The sequence below is a fragment of the Anoplopoma fimbria genome, chromosome 8, assembly GCF_027596085.1.
Source record: "Anoplopoma fimbria isolate UVic2021 breed Golden Eagle Sablefish chromosome 8, Afim_UVic_2022, whole genome shotgun sequence".
Taxonomy (NCBI): domain Eukaryota; kingdom Metazoa; phylum Chordata; class Actinopteri; order Perciformes; family Anoplopomatidae; genus Anoplopoma; species Anoplopoma fimbria.
Window position 1 is genome coordinate 5,835,110 of NC_072456.1, and position 21,307 is coordinate 5,856,416.

The 21,307-nt window shown below is 40.5% G+C and overlaps 2 protein-coding genes across 2 annotated transcripts in view; both read left to right on the top strand.

Moving 5' to 3' along the window:
• The window catches only part of pde4dip (phosphodiesterase 4D interacting protein), a 36,083-nt gene extending 33,524 nt beyond the window's left edge, over positions 1-2,559 (top strand). Inside the window, 1 exon segment of the mRNA XM_054602307.1 lies at positions 255-2,559. Coding sequence (XP_054458282.1) covers positions 255-391 — 137 coding nt within the window. The 3' untranslated portion in view covers positions 392-2,559.
• Positions 2,560-4,049: 1,490 nt separating this feature from the next.
• Positions 4,050-21,307, top strand: part of mast2 (microtubule associated serine/threonine kinase 2) — a 159,561-nt gene continuing 142,303 nt past the window's right edge. The window contains exon 1 of the mRNA XM_054602133.1: positions 4,050-4,870. Within this exon, the coding sequence (XP_054458108.1) occupies positions 4,805-4,870 (66 nt within the window). The 5' untranslated portion in view covers positions 4,050-4,804. The remainder of the gene's footprint in view (positions 4,871-21,307) is intronic.

A 21,307-nucleotide genomic window follows, 5' to 3' on the forward strand; every position in this document is an offset into this window, starting at 1 on the left:
TCGTCTGTCTGAATCAGGAGCACTTCTTCCTTCTGCAGAGGTTATTTTTGTTTATACATCTGTACCTATGACATACTGTAACTTCAAACAATGTTAATTTGAGGGAATTCATGAAGTTTTAAAGTGGACTAATTACTAATTTGTGAGGAGATTTGATTAAAAAAAAACAACATTCCTGCCCAGACACTCAACAAAAAAAATCTGAAATCCCATAATGAAAAACTCTCTAAAATGTCTCCACCTTTGTCATTCAGGTAAAAACCCAGGAGGCTTCTGTGAGCTCCTCTTCTCTCCTGGTTGGGGTGTCATGAAGCCACGGACTTCCTCCTCCTCTTCTGCTGTCCCAGTACCGGCTCTACACCAGCGCCCCCTGCAGTCGGCCTTCCTGTAGTGCACCAGCCCCAAGCTGCTACTTGTTGTCATCTCATTGTTCAAACAGAAAATGCTGTAAATCCCGGCTCTCCTATCAGCTGGAGAATCATTTCAGTTGAGTGACGTCTGTCTGAGTGTGTTGATAGACTTTTGCTGGTTGTTGAAAGTTTATGATTGAATGAATTATGCAATTGTTTTTATTTTTGGTATAATGTTTGGAGGGACTTGTTCTGTTGTCTTTTGTTGAGGTCATCAACTGAAGTGTTTCCTCTTATTTATACGAGACCAGTCTAAGTTTGGCTGGGGTTGGTTTATGAGTCATAGTTTCTGATAAAGCCTTTTTATATTTCAACAGATAAAATCTCAAAACAAATATGAAAACCATATTTAAAACAGCGTTGTGCTCTCAGAGACAGTTTAGTCCAGGTTTGGAAAGTCTACATTAACAGCTTTTAATGTAGGACTGGTCTTATGCAGTCTAAGTACATGAATAACAGCGACTATTTCAATTTTTTTTCCAAAATTCGTATATTTAATATCTCATCTCTGTTAGACAATCAGAAAAACAACTTAAGAGGAAATTATCTTGTTTAACTCATAAATCAGAAGCTCCGAATCAGAAGCCAACTTCAGGCCTGTACTTCAGCAGGGATTCGAGAAAAGTATATCCACATGATGCCAGCAGGAAAGGGGCTTTGAAAAAGCCAAAACCAAACTGCAAAGTGCTTCCTCTCAGCCTCTGTGGAGGCTTGTGTATGTAGTTAGTGTGTAGAACAGTTGCATGTGGTTTGAGCCTCAAGTGGAAACAAAGCCATACTGTATTTTGTTTTGTCCTTATTGTCATAAAAATGGCCGGCTACTGATAACATATGGAAAATACCGTAGAACTACCAGTAGACAGTTTGGTCAAATAGCTGGTAGATGATGTTCTCTTGCATTTACTCACAAAAAAATCTAACACCAATTAAGGATGTTTTGCTCTTCTAACTCCAGAGTACTACTGTTAAATATGGAGTTAGTTCTCTTCAGATATTTAATAACTAATATGGGTCCAACCCAGTTTCTCCTGCTGAAACACTGACCTGCAGTGTTGGAAGGCCTTCTGATGAGCCTGCTGTAATGTGCAATGGTGGTGTTAAAAACAAGCACGTGTTACAGACTGTCATCGAGCTGCTCAGCGGTTTGTGTGATGCCTTCAGTAACCTATCGGATAAAATAAATTTATTTTATAGTGCACGGTCCAAGAGCGATGACATTTCATTTTTGTAACCAGGAAAATGGACCACACATTTATATCTTTTTTTTTTTAATGATATTTCTGTCCTTTTGGGTTTTTTTTGATTACATTTGTTAATGTCCTCCTTTTTGAATTATGTTTGAATGTCCCTCAAGATGACAATCCGTTTTTAAAAAAAGACAATCGCCAGGGAGAAATATCTGTATGTAAGGATGACTTCTTCCAAACTTCTGCATTATTGGTGACGCTCACTGTGCAAATTAACTTTTCTGGAATTGGGTGTTTTACACTGGCCTCTCCAAATTCATTTCTTCTTTTCTTGTTTGAGTTTTCCTTGATTTCTCTGTATGGTAGCTTAGCTGTTTATTTTTGTGCATGGACTGTCTCTTCACTGCCCTCTTTTACTGATATATGCAATTTTTGGGTTACTGTGCAATAATAAGCTTTGTGGTTGCTTTTTGTTGATGTTTTAGGCCTGGGTTTTAAAGTGCCATGTCATCTATTTTAGCTCTGAGGCTGGATTGATTAAAGCAAACGTGCTTTTGTTTTGTGACAATCAATTTAAAGCAGTTTCTAGGCCCCCTTATCTTTGGCTTTACATTAATCTGAATTTTATATACAATGTGGAAAAAAGGCAAAGTGACAGGAAAAGTTATGATATAAGTAATGATATATTTATAAAGCAATAAGATCAACCAAAGTGAACAACTTTTATGTTGTCAAATCAGGTGTAATATAATCAAGTTTAAAGTTTTTTTTGTATAATTGCCCCTAGGTCAAAGGTCAAACTTAGTGTCTTTCTCAGTGTCGGTGTGGTTTTAGATGCCGCATCTCATGTATGTACATATTAAAGGGAGTGTGTACCTCAATGCAAGTTGTTTTGTTGCTGTTTGACAAAGACCAGCTGTATTTTTATGCATGTTCGCTTTGTTAAAAACGTTTGGGGTAAAAGAAAAAATACCTTTTTAATAAAAAGGGAACAAAATAACTTCTGTCTGGTTTGTCATCTTTCTTTGATCAACTATATAATACACTTTTTTTTTCCGTAGTGAAGGAAAGCCCCAGAAGAAAGAAATCTTTAACGGCAACACTTGAGGTTATAAATCGCAGAGAATGCTCAATCGTTTTGTGATAAGTTAAATATATATATACAGTAATTTCATTAGGGGAAGAAAATAAATTAAGACAACACAAATATATTTATAGCACAATTCATACACATAAGAAGAAATTATAAAAGTCTAATGTAGTACACAGGTATGTAGTGTAATGTATGGTAGTCTGACCACTTTAATTCAATGCTGTCTATAAATAAAGATATGTCCGGGATAAATTAACTTTTAATAAATACATCATCAATATTATCGTTAAGCTGCTTGTATTTTTTACGCTCGAAATAACTGCAGAACTTAAGATATCACTTTATAAAAAAAAAACTATAATAACTGATAAAAGATTGTCGCACAGAGGTTACGATGCTTAAGGTTAATATATCTCAGATATGAGTTTAAAGTACAAGTGCATATATTCAAGGCATGTTTTATTGTCTCTCAGCAGGTGGCAGCAGAGTCCAACAAAACAAATGTATTGGCAACGCTATCTTCTCACACGCATACAAAACACACAAGAAAGACACACGCCGGCATTTAATATGAAAGGAAATGTATGACTTATTACTTAAATGTGTCTTCGTTCTTTTAAGCTAAGCACATTTCTCACAAGTGATGAGTTTGAGTTTAAGAATTGTACATGTGGAAGCTTCACTCAAGCTGTGTCAACAGGTGACGCTGAAGGCAGGAAGAAGATTATTGTACTTTCAAAATAAAATGTATGACGTTGACAAAATAAGGTATAAATGCCTGATTAATGCACCACATACATTAAATATTTCAGAGGGAAATACTTTTTCTTAATATAACTCTCGCAACATTGCAAGTCCTGTCGTCTCCATAAAATGCTGTTTACACACTACTAGGGCATCAGTGATATTGTTTTTATTTTTCATTTAAAAATGAAAAAACAAACAACCAATAAAAACAACCCTCTCCAGTCATGTTTAGCTTTGATGTGGGTTCTTGTGCTATAAACTGTAGCTACATGGCGTTTAAGTTGAAATTATAGTTCATATGCATCTCATTAAAGTGAAGGTGGTCATATATATATATAGACACACATTGCAGTTTTTTGCCCTTGTCCAGCTTTCTTTTGTAGCTGTATTGAGAGCAATCAAAAAAAAAACCCGAGTCAAATTCATTGTATGTGTCCACCATTGGGGAAATAAAGCTGACTCTGAATAAACATACGTTTATTTTGGTAAATTACCAGGGGGCGTTGTGTTCTCCTCCCTGCTAGCTTGACACTGCAGCGACCAGTGACAACAGAGTCAGGAAACAAGCCGAGCCGAGCCGAGCCGCAGTTCAACACAGCGCCCGACCCGGCGTCTACACACGGAGCTGAACCTTTTTTTTTATCTGGTGATGGAAGAACCACCGAAGAAGACATTTGCTGCGGGATAAAACTCGCAGTGCTCCGGTGTGAATCTCCTGGACGCGTCCTCCGGGAGAGGAGACCGACCTGCCCTGTGGGTGTCGCGGTGTTCCCGTGCAGGTAGAGCGGCAGCAGGCAGCCTGGTTAGCCGCGCGGCTAGGAAGGTAGCTTTAGCACCGGACGCTAACGTCACTAACTAACGGACAAGTTGGGTTGGATGCACGGTTGTCAGAGACGACAGCAGCCAGCATGGATGATTTGTTACACCGCACAGGTTAAACTGTCAATGTAAACCACCATACGTGTTCCTGTTTTAATTGCCCTCCAGGGTAAACTCGTGGCTGCTGCTGCTGCTTGATTGACAGCTTGTCACAGCGAACGTTCCAGATGTGCAGGCAGCGCGGACAGCTCGGGCTCTGGTAAAGTGGGCTAGCCGCCGCCGCAGGACTGGCTACCGACCAGGAATGGCTGGCTGGTCGGATCAAACTATCGGGTGGACTCTTGACTCAACACAACTGCATCAACAAGCGATGAATTTTCGCGAGGTGTCACTGAAGTCGACACCGGCCGAGCTGACACGTTGCTAGCCCGCTGACTGACCGACGTTACCGGGAGGATACAGGCTGTCAAGGCGGGACAACCTACCCCCCCAACGCGCTCAGACAGAGATAGTGTGTGTGTGTGTGTGTTTTTATTAACAGAGAAGTAATGAAGAGGACGGAGAATAAAAACAAGAGGAAACTCTGTAACATGGAGAGCGGGAGAGCTGATGCGGTGAGTAGTGACGTCTTCCAGGCACAGTGTCGCTGTGTTTTCAACCCACGCAGAGGTCAATAAACATCCCATAAAGTATACCAACTGTGCGGTACAAGAAACCTCATATATCCTTAAATATATGAATTATTGTTGGTTTGAGCTCAATCAACCTGCTTTGCAATTTGGCCCCGCCTACTCATCTGCTTAAAGGACCATTACATACAAATAAAAATAAATGTTTTTCTAATTTTTTCAAGCTTTGGTCCAATTGAGCATGTGTTTTATTATTGCAGTGAAGACCAGTTTCGATGATATCACGTCATCTAGAAAGGTCTCCATCTGATACCAAGTGATAGCAGGATTAATAAGAACGTCATGTCATTTACACTTTGTCACACAGTGGTATCATTTAGGAGTGTTTTTATAGCATGACAGGGTGCTTTTATATGTGATGACTAAGCTTTATACTGTGGTCGCTTAATGTGCAAAATTGTAATGCACCAGTTGAAGGATTAATAAAACAATACAGTCTAAACTGTTACTATCTCTTCCATGAATGCAGCTGATATGCAGACATATATCGCAGACTACCTCCATACCGTCTGCCTCTCTGAATGACATTGACATGACACCGTCTGTGGCACCAACACTGTGATGGGCAAACTGGAAACCCCACAGTTGCCATCAAAAGACACCAAATCAATTATTTTTGCTCAATCATTGTTAACGCTGATTGGCCCGGTGTATGAGTGTGTGTGTATGTGTGTGTGTGTGTGTGTGTGTGTGTGTGTGTGTGTGTGTGTGTGTGTGTGTGTGTGTGTGTGTGTGTGTGCCTGTTGTGTTGCTAGGTGAGGCGAATGTAAAGTGGGGCACTGGGGGAAGGTCTGAAGTGCACCATGACAGCTAATCTGAGGTTTGACAGTGATCAAAGATGATGGGTTTGTTGTGTCGTAGCAGTCGGTGGAGGAAGGAGGGGGGCCTGCATTGCTATTGCAGTATTATCCCCTTTTGAAAAAGATTATTAGAAATTAGAATTCTAATTAAATTATGTACTTTCTGTTTGTTTTAATGTGTGGTTGTAATGTGGTCTGTTTGAATCGGGGATGGCTCATTCGTTAGTTTTCGAAGTGCGGTTGCATTGCAAAACACAGATTGGAACTTGGCTTTAACTCAGTTGATTAATTCCAACACTGTGACTGTTCTGCAGCAGCTCTGGAAAGGATGATGAAAAAGCAGCTGTATTAAGACACGTTATCTCTAACATAATAACATTTGAACTATCATTAAAAGGGAGGCTACTGGAACATCCTGAGCATAGACAGGCTTTATGCAGCTGTTTGCAGTCGTGCGCCAATTTTGGAGTGGATCTGAATCCCAGGTGGAATTATTTTTCCACTTTTGTTCAAATTGGGAGTTGGGGCATTTGGTCTCTACGGAGGTCTGCGCTCTCTGTGTGCCCTTCTTGCTCCATCATTCAAGGGATCAGTTTTCAGTTTTATTCATTCATTATGGTATGAAGTCAACTTGCAGAGACTTGAAACTTACTGCAAGTTGATTCAATCAATTTAATCAATGGCTGCTTGAACAAAGCACTGTTCAGGAAGATCAAACACTATCGCAGATTAACAGCATTAATAAGCCAACATTATGTTTCAAAGAAACTCTTATTCTCTTTTTAAATATTTTATTAGTCTTTGTTTGCAATGAACAAGGAAATATTCCTTTTTAATAATAAGAGCCGCTTCCAAAGATGAAGTCATCGTCGCAACTCATAATTTCACATTTCTGCATGAAGTCATGTTCCTCAACCTCCGGACGTTTGATATGACTGACTCTGTGATGCGATATCACAGCACCACCCTGCCATTTGGGAAATGATGTGAATAATGAGGTGAAATGTAGTCCAATTTATACGATTTGCCCTCAACTGTGTTTTATTGCCCTTTCCAGTTATTTCAGTGTCCGCACTGTGTCCTAAGATCAACTCGACGGGGGGAGAATTACTTTTCTGAGCCGAGTTTGAGTCGGGGGAGGGAGGTGTTGAGTTGGAGGGTGTTTGCTTTTATGGCATCATGGCAAGTCCGACAGATGTTAATGAGCTACTGCTGTTTTATGTGTTTTTGTTTGAAACAGTATGAAATTGAGGACTGGACAGGGCGTTTTCATCCAGCGCAACTTTTACCTATTGCTTACACTTTGGAATGCTGGGTAATAAATCACGTCCCTGTTATGGTGCTGTAGTACTTCCAGGGGCTGTCAGCTCGGATTTGGCTGTACATTTGTTCAACTGAGTGTTTTTTAAATTGTGCAACAACAGGATAAAGGCTAGAGTGAACAATTATTTTCATTATTCATAAATCTATTGATTATTTTTTTGATTAAATAGTCGCCTTGCAATGTCCAACCCAATAGACATTTCCATAGACTTACATTGTGAAAGAGACGTCTGTAAATCACCAAATCATTTTTCTTTAGGAGAATCAACTTCCCAGTATTAGAACATGAATAGGATTTATTTAAATGATTAGGTCATGAAAGTGGTAAAATGCACTAATAGCCGAAACCAGAGTTATTTTCTTCCCGCCGTTCATGTGAACGAATCTTACTTTTTAACCAAACTTTCCTTTTTTTGCTTCATGTGCAACTGAGCAACCTTCATGAACGGTGCCCCTCCTCTAACGCTGTATCCAGTTCTGCTGGTTACAGTTACAGCACTGGGAAACGAGTGATGTCATTGTCATTTCAACATGAGTGTGGTTTGTTAATATGTTGCCAGGGACAGATTCCAAAAACACGCACAACATCCTGTGTAATCAAAGAATCCCTCAGCTGTTTCTCTCCTGGGAGCCTTTGTTTCCAACAGCAGAAGAAACATTTCATGTTTACAACCTGACTACACCAGTCTGAATAAAATGACCAGTACAGGAATGTGTGAGGTGTGCGTCATTTGAAACAGTGATATAAATCCGTTAGCTAGATTTAAGTCTCTTTCAGGGTTTCCATATAATCTGGAAAGTATGATATAGGAAGGATGTGACTCTATCAAGCCCAAACATCTCATTTACGCTCTTGAAAATCGAAAAAACAAACTAAAACGTTTTTTTTTGACAAATTAAATTAAATCAAACACCTTTTTATTAAAAAATGTATGAATACAAAAACTATTATTATTATTATTATTATTATTATTATTATTATTATTATTATTATTATTATTATTTATTTATAATAATAATTATTATTGTTATTACTTTTAAGTTTGGCCTTGATATATTAATTTAATTTGACCTTGCTAAATGTATTTAAAAAAGATTACAAAAAATTAAAAATATTAGTTGTTTTATGTTATTTAATACATTATCTAGAAGAAAACTTAATACAATTTAATACATATTAATACAGTTTTTGGTATTGATAAAATTGTAGAAAAAAATAACAAATTACAATAAATAGGAATTATTGGTGTTTTTTTTTTTTTAAAAGCACATTTTCTAAGGTCAAGACATGTTTTTTATGATACTATTTTTCCAGCTGCATCTTTCCCAGATGTTTGGCTGATTCTTCTTTCAGTTTTCTATGCTTTTGTACTTTTCTTTTACTGAGAAAAACAGTCAGTAGCTGAGTTGAGTAATTTGAACAGAGAGCTTTCAACAACAGTGTAAAAAACAAACTGAGTGCTCCACTAAGCTTTGAGGAACTTAATATCTATATTAATATCTTGATCTGAAAGTTGCAGTTACTTGTTAAAAAATGTCTCATCTTCCATTCATAGGCCTTTCACAGGTTCCTACCAGCTGATTTGCTGATAGATCTATTCCTCCCGTCTTAAATGGACGTTCTCAGTCTGGTATTTCTCGATGGCCCTCCTGACCCATCCCTGTTTTACTGCTCACATGTGCTCTCTGACACAGTTAAACGTCAGATGCTAAGAACATTGTGGCCAGACCGACATTTACTGCAGCAGTGTGAACAGAACGCCTGCTTCTTATTCCTTATTGTTTACCTCAGCTCTGTTAGTTTGCTGTGTTGTGTTCACATCAAACTCAACTCTTTACAGAGCTAGATCCAGCACAGCCTCTTCCTCACTTTGGCAAAAGTTTGACTTCTCTGAAACGCTCTGAAATGCAGCCTTTGTTTACATTATTTAGATAGTCATCTGCATCTTCCTTCTTTTTGCTTCAGTCATTGTCTTCTTGTGTTTTCTCTTTTGTATTCTCACTTAGCTGGGTGTTTAACCTGACTACTTCTTGAATTTGTGATTGTAGGAAACCATAAAGAAGGTAAAGCTCTTACTGATCAGAAATAGGGAATAGATACTCAGGAGGTTGGACTGGTAAAACATTTTGAATGATACCCTGCTGTTGTTTACTTCCTGTATTACGCCTCTGATCTGGGAACATATTCACTATTATAATTGCCAAAAGCAGCCTCCATAATTTCTCGAGCTGGAAAGAGGCATGAATAAAGCCTCAGAGAAAACAAAATATAATTAATATGTTAGGAAATTGAGTAGGAATTTTGTGGTGACAGATAACAGACATGGCCGATTTGCACGGGATTAAGATCTCAGACAATCTCTGCAATTATTACGAATTCCAACAGGTCCCCAGGTAATAGTCTTGTGCGAATAGGGCTTAACGTGTGATCAAACACTAAACTGATGTAATACTGCCTCAAAATGTTGCCAGTGTTACATTGCTTTTGCTTTATTTGTTGCACTGATTACATTGCATCAGTACTGCAGCACCAGCAGGTTCAGACCTGCACTTCTTCTCGTACCATGTTTAAACTTTATAGATTTATTTAGCAAAATACAACAGTTTTGTTAACTGGAACATACGAGTACTCGGCTTATACAGCTTTTTTTTTTAGCTTGCCCTTTGTTCTCCATGACTGGGATATGATCTTAGATGTTATTAGCATCCTTTTATATATTCGTTGTTTATTGGTAGAACTGTTTGTTTTGCAGACTGTGGTGACTTTTTATCCACTTACAATATCTTATAAACAACTCCTCTGTTGGTGAAGTGCATGAAAAAAATCCTCCTGTCCTTAAACGCTTGGAATAGAAATGAAATACAAATTTACAAAACCTTCAGATGCAGACATTTGGTGATTTATCGCTACGAACTAAATTGTATTTTAATGTCCTCTGGAGGTTGGAATGACATGATTCATGTTGGGGGGAAAAAACCTACCTATTTAAGAGCTGTAACAGTCATTGCCTGCAGGTGGCACATGTCTTAATACAGCTACTTTTCTTTGCCTGTAGGTGCCAAAGATTGGCAGGTGTAGACCTCGTCTGCCCCTGCAATGTCTGAGTGTGTGTGTGGCCCACATCGAAACACGAAACAATCAAATGAAACATCCAGCAATTGGCCACCCTGGGGCTTAGTTTAATGATAAGCAGAGATGGGAGGATAATCCGTTACACTCGGGAGAGAGATGTTCCCAGTTGAAGCTCACCAGCAGGATGAAGCTAATTGGGACGGACTGGGAGTAGAGTGAAAACCTGCAGCAGCCAATGTACAGGACAGTAGAGTGTTAATGGGGGTGGGAGAGAAAAAGGGGAGGGCTGTTGTGCTAAACACTCACAGGATTTCCACTGTAAGCTCCAGGCTGCGTGGTCCAGATTTGTGCAGAACGTTAAAGGCTTGTGGATTTGTGAGCAAAGTAAAACTCTTGACAGTAGTTAAGATTTCCTTTATTCTAAAAATGGCGTATACTTTGGAAATATATGATCTGTTGAGTGTATGATTTGAACTTCGAACTCTGTTACCTCAGTTCTGACAAACGAACGAAAGGAAGAAAACAGCTGCGTGGATGTCAGAGAAAGCTAAGATGGCTTTATGTTGGACAGAAAAGCTACAGTGCGACTCAGTTACTCGGTAGTGCAGGACTCCCAGCGCTCCACAGCGGCCGACCAGATGGCCGAGCGTGTGGTCTGAACGGTGTTATCTAAACATTTCATATTTTCGTACACCAGCTCTCACATGTGATCGGCGTTCCCTCCTGCATTCGTTGGATTCCAGCCGGAGCTTAGAGAGGTTTTAGGTAACAGGGATGGAGGGCCGTGTGGAGGCAGATTTAGGCCTGGTTGTTCTGCCGAGCAGGATCCCAATCCTCCCATTCCTCCCCAGCCGATCACCAGAAGAAGTCACGCTGGCTGTCGTGATCGTCAAATTAGTCACAGGCTGTGTGCGACAGCATTCTAATACAGATAGGACAGGCAGGATTTGAGCTCTACATATGCTGCATGCTGTCGTCTCTTCATATTCACGCCAGTTTTGAAATAATTTATTTGGATACTGGCGTAGGATTAGATTTATCCCAGCTCACAAAGTAGAGCGCTTACCACTTAAATTGAGATGAAATGGAAAATATATTTTTTAACCCTTTAAACCCCCGATTATTGTGTGCACCTATTTAACGTTTTCTTGAAAAAATCAATTTCTTTGTATTCTTATATCAACATTTATAATCGTTTCTTCCTGATAACAAAATATAATATTATATAATATATATTCATGATTGATAGGTTTATTTTGTATTTATTTATTTACCATTTTTATTAGCAAAACGGGGACTTGCAAAACATAATAATATTCATAATTGCATATAGCAATAATATTTCAAAATGCGTTGCTATAATTCAGCCAAAAATAAATACATTTCAGATTTATTGTGATGTTCGGCATTATGAATTCCACATTTCAGGCGACTACTCTCGAGAATCCTTGTAAGCAATCGTTTGATAAATGTCAGCTTTTGTTTGGTAAAGTTACACTTTCTGAGGTTGCCTAATGGCTTAATTCAGTTTCCCTGTGTTTCAGTGTTTTCCTCTTCTCAGCCAATATTTAATGACTGTCAAGACATAAACTATTTATAAATATAGCTGGGATATCCAGTCTTTAAAGCTACACAGTTGAGGTACTGGTACCTCAATAGGTTTTTTAGTCCTGAGCAAAATGTCACTAACAGAGAAGTCAGCATGGAATGTTTGATCATATTTGTTTCTGTTTACGATGAATATTAATATCATGGTCATTTAAGATTGAATAGACTGAAAGAGGAGCCAGTATAAACCAAAATAATTCTAGTTATACAACTTAATGTTTGTATGTAGTTTATCGACAAATCCAGCCTCGCTAGAATCTTCTTGAGATGTGTTTCCAGATCCTTTTTTTTCTCTCACTTGTTTCCGACAGTAGCTTCTGCTCTTTGCTCTTTCCTGTTCATTAAGTGTCTGTTAGGTTAACCATTAAACCGATCGCCTCCCTTGCAGCGATATGGGAGAGTGACTCCCTTCTCCTGTTTCTTTTAACCAGCTATGTGCGATCACAGTTCAGCCGAGGAGCCGTTGAGCCAGAACGACCTCGGGGACTTCTGGCTAATAGTCCTCCCTGCCTAGGGGGCTGATTGATGGAGCCCAAATGGCTCATGTGTGCCATTTAAGGGTGCCATTTAAGGGTGCCTAGAAGGGCGGTTACGGGCGAGGCACAGATGCAGGAGGGTGAATGACATTAATTATAAAACCCTCATTAACCATAATTATCACCGAGAAGGGTCCCATACATCAAAGCATATAAATGGCATTTATTAATGCTGATTATCTCGTGGCAATCTGTGTTGAGCAGAGGTGGGGGTTACGGTGTTAGATGGATGGCAGGTGCAGCTGCAGAAACGACTCATGTAAATCGATAACATACCAATGACACCACACGATCGGTTTTCAAAATAAGGTTTAGACAGAATACAGAAGTCATTGTCCGGAAATATTGTACTATCACAAAAATCAACCACACGCAAGCTGACATTAAGGAGATGAGACAAATAGTTAAACCTTTGCTCATATGTGTGTGGGTTTTCAGATTTTCCTGCTCACGAATCGTACTTTTTGTAAAGTCTGTAACAAGTGTTAGATGTGAGGCCCCCTGTTCGTCTCCTTCAGACCTCGCCGCAGTTTCCTATCAGCGGCTTTTCACACGGATCCTCAAATAAAGTCTGTTAAATCCTGAAAAAAGCCGATTCAGAGCCTGGCTTCTAGCTCCCGACATAACATCCTTAATGAAGAGAATCCATCACTCTGCCAGCGCTTAGTGCCGCATTATGCCTCTCCTTTTCAACCCTGAGTGATGTGCTGATTTCACACTGAGACGAATGCCCCATTATTCAGCCGTTCACTGAGAGGACCTTTACTAGATGTTCCATGTCCTCCCCCTCTATTGTCTTTTTAAAAAAATAAAATTACCCTCTCTCATTCCTTCCTCTTCCTTTCGTCAACTTCTTTCCTCCATCCCTGCATCCTATCGCCCACCCTGCTGCTCTGCCTGTGGTCATAGTCCATCATAACCACCTCATACAGGGATGACATTTAGCGGTCCACTGAGCCGATTTAACAGCCCACCAACTTAATGTTGGTTTTGGATTGAATTCAGGTGGAGCTAAGGAGTCTCACGAAATGCCCCATAATCAAGATTGAATTCTGGTAAACACACCAGATCGAGTTAATGAGCGGTGTAGCACACCTGTGCTCCTTGATGCTGTGCGTCATGTGAGACAAAATAATGGACTCGTATGTAAAGATGATAGAAGGAGTTCTAATAGTTGGTTGTCATTGCTGTGCTGTATCAATTTGTAAAAACATGGCTGCTTCTAACCGTCCTCAAAAAACAGATATATACTCGCATGTCTTTTCTGTTGGAAATGTAAACAAAGGAAGTATTTCCACATCGGTTCCGAGTTTATGTCAGAGATATTTGCTCTAAACTATCAGTAGTTGAATCTTTGTGTATCTGATAGAAGTTGTGTTTTTTTTTTCTCCAAAAATGTTTCTCAAATCCATTTCACTTTACTGTAGTTATGAAATGAAGGGGGAGGCAACAGTGTGTTGTCATCATTTCTCAGTCCACCTGGTCTATATCACATTTTGATTCATTTTAGACTCGTGTGAAGCAAATACCGAGGTCAGAGTAACAACAAAAGCTGTCAGATAAAGGTCAAGGCATTATGATGGATGTTAGGTTGGGTGCTATGAATTCAGTGAGTAAGATAATATACATTTGTCTCGGGGGATTTCTGTAAATCTTAGGTTGTTACTCTTGTTAATGTGGTGGGACGCAGAGGTGGAAAGTTTCGAGTTAAACTAATAGATACGAAACTGTCTAGGGCTCAGTGTGTTTCTTTGCTAAGTGGCTGTGTGTGTGTTGTGTGTGTGTGTGTGTGTGTGTGTGTGTGTGTGTGTGTGTGTGTGTGTGTGTGTGTGTGTGTGTGTGTGTGTGTGTGTGTGTGTGTGTGTGTGTGGTTATCTAGTCTCCCTGTGGGGGGAGTAGCTGTGTGTTAGCTCGCAGTGTGGACCTCTTAGTGCACGGTCAGGACAGATGTGGGGAAGCTGGAATGTTACAAGCAGAAACCTGCAGGGTCGACACTCGCTGCTGCTGATGTTTGGATGAAAACACACACTCTGCACATCACCAAGGAAGGGAAACATGTGGCTGCACCCATTCAATCTCTACCTGTTGTCACAACAAATGAAAGATAATGTACATTTCTACAGCACTAGTTCTGTCGGTACAAGAACATTGTATTGTCTTAAAGAGCTTCTCCTCTTTCAAACAGAATCCTCACTTTTTAATTAAACTCCACTTGTTTCTAGACTTTTGACATTTGAGGCATACCACATGCTCGGAGGGATTAACCCCCCCTTCCTGGTAGACATCTAATGTGAAACATGTCATTTACAGTACCTTAACAATCAAGCAAACAGTGCTTGAAGCAATTCATTTTATAGAATTAGTGATTGAAGACAGGATTTTTTTTGTTGCTTAACCGATAGAATTGTTACTGTGATAATGTACATTATGCATATTTAGACCTCTTATTTGTTCGTGCCTGACCGTAAACCAAGGTCAACATCATCGGGTTGCTCGAGGAGTTGTGACTACAGCACAGATGGTGGATCAATCAGGGTGTTAAGTAAAGCTGCTATGAACTATATCCAACTAGCACAAGCGGAGGTGAAGAAAGATAAAATCACCAAAGGTTAAATAATGAAGTACATTAAGATGACCAATTATAATAAAATAAATTAAAACATTTAGTCCTGTGAAATGGATTGCTTTTTAAAATGACCATTACCATTAGTAAAGATATCAAGAGTCCACTTTGCTTAGGTTGTATTTGGGTCATGTGCAGTTATGCAAAGAGTCATGGGAATTTGGGTCTTAAATATTTCAATTTCAAGAGCTTGGAGGAAGCATCGAAAGAGTTCTGTTGACTTTTGTAAAAACCCGTCTTTTGACCTAATTAGCTGCTGTCACTCCAACTGCACATCAGGTGACCTCGTGTCAGGTCCTGACCCCGAGGTTTAGAAACTTTTTTGAATAGAAACTATGAATAACTTGGAAATTTTTTCCAAAAGCTTGGATAGTCTCCACCCCCTGACCCTGCACAGTATACGGTTGATACAGTAATGGAGGGATGGATATGTTTGCCAAACTACTGGATGTTCTAGCTGAGTCAGAATAATCCAATGAGGAGCACTTTGTGGCTCATCAAAGGGAAAAAAAGCCTGTTCGCCGATAAGATCAGAGCGTTGCATGCGGGGTTCTGTTGTTGAAGGGCCTAACGAGCCGCCAAGCTGCAACAATAAGCGATGCACAAACACGTTGAATCCATCATTTCATCTACGGACAAATGAGCCATGTCAGCCCCGCTCAGCTTAAGCTATCTGTAGCGATCTCTAACTGTTAAGAAGAGCATAAACGGAAAAAAGAAACACGTTTTTTGAACTCAGTCATCGGCCACTTTTAATACTTTTCTCAGTCTTTTGAAATGAGGTCAACCAATCAGCAGCCAGCGCTCAAACTGCCCGCTGTTTGGCAGGTGTTTTGTTGCTCGCCTTACTTCCTTCGTCGAGTCCCTTTAGGTGCTGGTCCGGGGCCAGATCCTCCTCTTTGTAATACCAGGAGAACGGGGCCAAGGACGTGTGATCATGGCGGAGGAGGTGTCTCCATAGCTCTGCCCCTGTTTGGTTTTGCGATGATCTCACTGTTTACACACACAGGCTCTGTCAACACACGGTTTACGATTTGCATGACTCGTGTGTTTGAGTGGGTGTGACAGCGCGATGTATCAGGCTTCAGTGTAAATCAAACAACACGCGTCCTGTGTATGCGTGTGCCATGCTCTGTGGAAGTCACTGCGGCCGTCCCTCCCTCCCCGTCCTGACTGGGGGTTAGTAACCTTTGGGCTCTGGCCAGTAAACGGAGCTTCAAACAAAACATCCTGCTTCCTCCAGCTCAGCAGCTAACTATAGGAGCACTGAAACAATCACCAAACATGGACGCTAACCCAGCTAAACCCTCATAGAACACACTGCCTAGTTACTTTGATTAATCAGGTTTGAATATTTCAGTTACATTTTTATCTGGATGCAGTCACAGATGGACTTTTTAGTGTGACTTCATTTTCATGGGGAATTTACAAGTGTCCGTGTTTGTGCTACATTCATAACCTTATCAGTCAGGTTTCAAAGTCATGCTAATTCTTGAGTTTAGGAGCCCCTTGGGTTTTTTGCTTTTGTGTTGTCCTGATAATTGTGGACAATTTTCTGTGACAGTGTGTCAATAAACTTAATTCCTAAAGCCAGTAGCTGTTGCTCACCATGTGGCCTGATCATATAGGCGTCAACTTCTGAAAACTTCCAATAAAGCAATCCAGTTCCGTGATTTGCAGAAATGGCCTCAAACTGGCTTATGCATCCAGAGATATTTAAAAGGAACCAATACCTCGCTACATTTTCATTGTCTCACTTTTTTTTTTTTCACCATACTTACCAATATGAGTCAACGTTGAGAAATACAGATTCACACAAATGTTTATCGAGTAGTGAGTTAGCTGAAAATTTCACCCCTGCAGCTGCTTCACAGTAAAAGGAGGTGTCCGTGGAGAGAATGAATTTTTTTAAGAAGCCTCTTGCCCAAGATGTGCCCTGAAGTGTTTGAGTTAGAATCAGTAAACACAGTTTACTGATCCTTCAGTAAACACTTTTTCCAGCAGTCGATGCAGCTGTTCAGCCTGCACCTGCAGGTCTGATTTAATTATTACTGTCCTGGGATTTGGCATTATAAATGTCTTTGTGTCTGACAGACTGGTCAAATGCATAAATGAACATCGATTTCTCAACCAGCCAAAGTTATTCATAAAGTGATGAAGGCCCTCCTTGAACACTTTGTGGCTCCAACTCCACATCATTTTTTTCACACTCCCACCTCAGTGCTTTGGACATCAAACCTCCTCTCCTCTGTTACCACCCCCCCCGGCCCGGGGATTACTGCTTTGTTTCACCAGAAGCAATCCTGGCCCAAGCAATCAGAAACGTCCGATTATGTCACCACACATCCACGTTGGTGGCGACACGCCCGAGATTAAAGCATTCAACTTCAGATATCACTTTAATCCTCAGGGAATTAAACAGGCGAGCAGGAAATAGTAAACCAGCAAGTTACAATACAGTGTTCAGAGAGCTTTTTATCAGCTCTGATGTGCTGCGTACTACGGCCTGTTACTGACATGTTACGGTGTTAGATGGATGGCAGGTGCAGCTGCAGAAACGACTCATGTAAATCGATAACATACCAATGACACCACACGATCGGTTTTCAAAATAAGGTTTAGACAGAATACAGAAGTCATTGTCCGGAAATATTGTACTATCACAAAAATCAAGACATTTCCCCCCCATCAATTTAAGTTATTTTTTTATTTTAAATTCGTACGGGACACACAGGTCACATATTTTATTCTACTTGTAAATATGGTCCATTTAATCGTATCACCGTACGTGTGTTGTGATCGGCCATATTGACACTTGGACTGAGTGATCGTAGAGCCGCTTAGAGAAGACGGACAGTTGGCTTCCTCACTTTGCTGACACATGACCCTTGAACATGTTCATGAATTAAGTCATTGTTGATCCTTGGTAATCATTTTCAACTACAAATGACCCTATATTGATTGATTGTTTGTTATGAAGTCTGGAGTATTTTCTTAAAATTCAATCAAAAAACACTTTCTTGATAAATTATAAGATGTTTTTTTTTTTTAGTGCGCGCATTCAGTGAATTACAACCATGCAACAACCCTGTAAACAAGTTTTCTTTTTCAATAACTAAGTCTGTCGAAGTGGTTTGCAACCTTGCCTGCAACACCCGAATACAGCCAGCGATTTTTCAAAAGGTAGATACATCGGTATAAATGGTGTAGCAAAATCTCAGATTGTTGACGATGTCGTACATATCCCATGAACCAAGCGGCAACCTCCGGTTCTGCCAATGAACCCAATGTGGGAGTGGCTTAAAACTTTTCTTCTCTCTACTGAGCAGCAGCGGGGCAACACCTCCGGTTGTGAAAAGAAGTCTGATTGTATGGAAGTTTATGATAAAATGACCCTTCTTCTCACTTGATTTATTACCTCAGTAAACATTGTGAACATGAGTTTATGGTCTCAAGTTTCAAGTCTAATCCAAGATGGCAATTGCATTATCGCTGGACTCGAGTCTTCAAAATGGCAGTCTACGCACCAATGGGTGACATCATTATGACTACGTCCACTTCTTATATACAGTCTATAGAGCTAACATAAAAAAAACCACATACAAAAACAGTGTCCTCTGCCCTTCACACCTCCTGTTTGTGCTGCAGGGAGGCAGACTGATTGTAAACATTTATGATTGCCATGGTATAAAAAAATAACTGCACAGTGCATATGACTTTATTGATATACTAGAATGATCTCATAAAAGGTCTGTTCATATCAAGGAGGCCGCCAGCTGTGCATGAACTTGAACTTGTACATGGACGCCTCGATGGTATCTTCAGCTGCCTGCTGCTGTTCAGGAAGATTTGTGTGAGCTCAAAAACTGGTGCAGTGTGCTTTCTCTTCCTGCCACACACACACACACACACACACACACACACACACACACACACACACACACACACACACACACACACACACACACACACACACACACACACACACACACACAAGGCCACATGTACATGAGTCACACAAACACGCACACAAAAGAGCAGCACACAGTGTTGGAGTTGGTCCCAGGACTCAGGTTCAGGTTTTGGCAGCGCTGCGGCTGCTCAAGTGAGATTTCACTGCAGAGCAGACATGTAAAGGTGTGTGTGTGTGTGTGTGTGTGTGTGTGTGTGTGTGTGTGTGTGTGTGTGTGTGTGTGTGTGTGTGTGTGTGTGTGTGTGTGTGTGTGTGTGTGTGTGTGTGTGTGTGTGTGTGTGTGTGTGTGTGTGTGTCTCTGCATTGACACCAGTGGACACAGTGTGCATCCTTTTTCTACAGCACAGCAGGTGTTGGGGTTATTTTTTTCTTCAGCTCATGTACATAAACGATTGGTTTTTGTTCTGGAAACAGATTAAAGTTACTGTCACGACAGAAACTGAAGCAGCAGGCTAGCAGCTGTGCTGTTGAGGGGTAATTTGTTCCTTTGACATTTTGTTATACATTTGTGACGCTACGTCGGATGTTATTTCAGCAGTATTTTCCAGCTTTGGCTGCTATCAGTGCGGTGCATGTATAAAACTGTGTAGCCTGATACTGTGCAAACGGTGGCAGCTGTCAGAACATTTAAGAGCACAAATCACCCACGCAGGATTGAAGGTTTCCTGAAGTTTTTTTTAATACTGGGGGGTGGAGGTGGCCACCACTTTTATAAAATAAAGCGTATAAATAAAGCGTATAAATAAACCTTCAGGGGTAAGGAGCAAAGGAATGCCTATATATTTAAGGAGTGTGGCTCTTGTTCAGACCAAACAGATCATGAGATGGGATCCCTCAGGATGTGGGTGGCTTACCACCGCGGCTAAACAATTTCCAGGGTGAAACCATGAAATATGTTTTCTCTCTCTGTGTGTCTCAACACTATTTGACAGAGATTACATAGTAATTGATCACAACCGAAGCGTCTTTCTATCTTTAAAATAATCGTTTCAGTCTGTTGTCACGTGTGAGTAGTAAAAATAAATATATCCAACTAAAACATATTGCAGCTGCATTACATGATAAATACCCCCCTCAGGGATCATAACAGTTTTTTATTATACCTTAATCAGAGCGGTCCAATGCTCATAATGTGTTTGTGTGCGCGGGTGTTGTTTATGTTTTCACACGGCTGCACACACTTTGCTGACACTGTTGCGGTTCATGCTAATAACCTCCATGTTGGTGTTCTGGTTTAGCTCTCCATCATCTCGTTGGCTCGCCTCTTACCGGCCTCCTCCTCTTCTTCCTCAATATCCCGTCTCCTTCTCCCCCCCCCATCTGTTCATCCTGAGTCATAGCTGAGCTGTTTGGGCTGGCTGATCACCTCCAGCCAAACCGTCTGTTTGTTGTTATAGGCGCTTTTGCTAATCCACATTGTTTATAAAAATGTGGATTTTGATTCAAGGGTTACGGGGGTGACCAGATTGAAGAGCGAAAAGAGGAATTGACCCCCTGTTTCTAATAGTTAGCCAATATAATGTGACATGCCAAGTTTTTGAGTTCTGATTAGCTTTGCCTTGTCCTTTGGCGATTGAGAGTGCCAGACCACTTTAACTCTCTGCTACTGTTGCGTAAAAAGGAAAGTATGTGGTTAAGGTGAAGGCTGTTGATACAATACAGGATCAATACAGGATCAATACAGGATCGATTCATTAATGGTTTGGTTTCATTAGTGGATTTGTCACAGATTTTTATCACAGATTTATTCACAAATTTGAGATTTAACCTCATTACGGGTATTAGCTTGCCTTAATGCTAATGAACTACATAAGGTGATACAACAATAATCCCCTGAAGCACTTTCTTTGGAAAAAGATTATAAGGAACACAAGGCATTCAAATGAAAAAATAAAGGAAAACTTACTTGGAACAAACTTAAAAAGTTACTTAGTGAAACGAGTATTGAAGGTAAATTAGGATATTACGACAATGCTAGCTCATTTGGCTTGTTTGACATAAGTTGAAATACCACTGCTGACCCTCTTTGACCTCTAGGACCCAGGAGGTGAGGAGGTGAGGAGGTGGGAGGGCTGGGTGAAGTCTTTTCACTTCAGGAACAACATGGAGACTTTCAAAAACACTCCATTACTCTCCGTGTTCACTGATCCCTGACACGCAGCCCGGGCCGAGAACGAAAACAGAGAGAGCTCGGTTAGCCGCGCTAACCCAGCAGCCAAACCACACATTTAAACCCCCCCCACAGGAATAATGCAGCATGCTAGCTTTGGATTACGTAGCCCGAGAGAGCCCGGCTGCGCTTCGGAAAAGTAATGGCTTGCCACTGCGAGTTATGAAGATGGATTCCATTCCAGCGGTCAGATGGATGCAGGAGGGGAGCTTTTATGAAAGCACTTTGATTGTTTTTCCGCCGAGTAGCGTGAGAG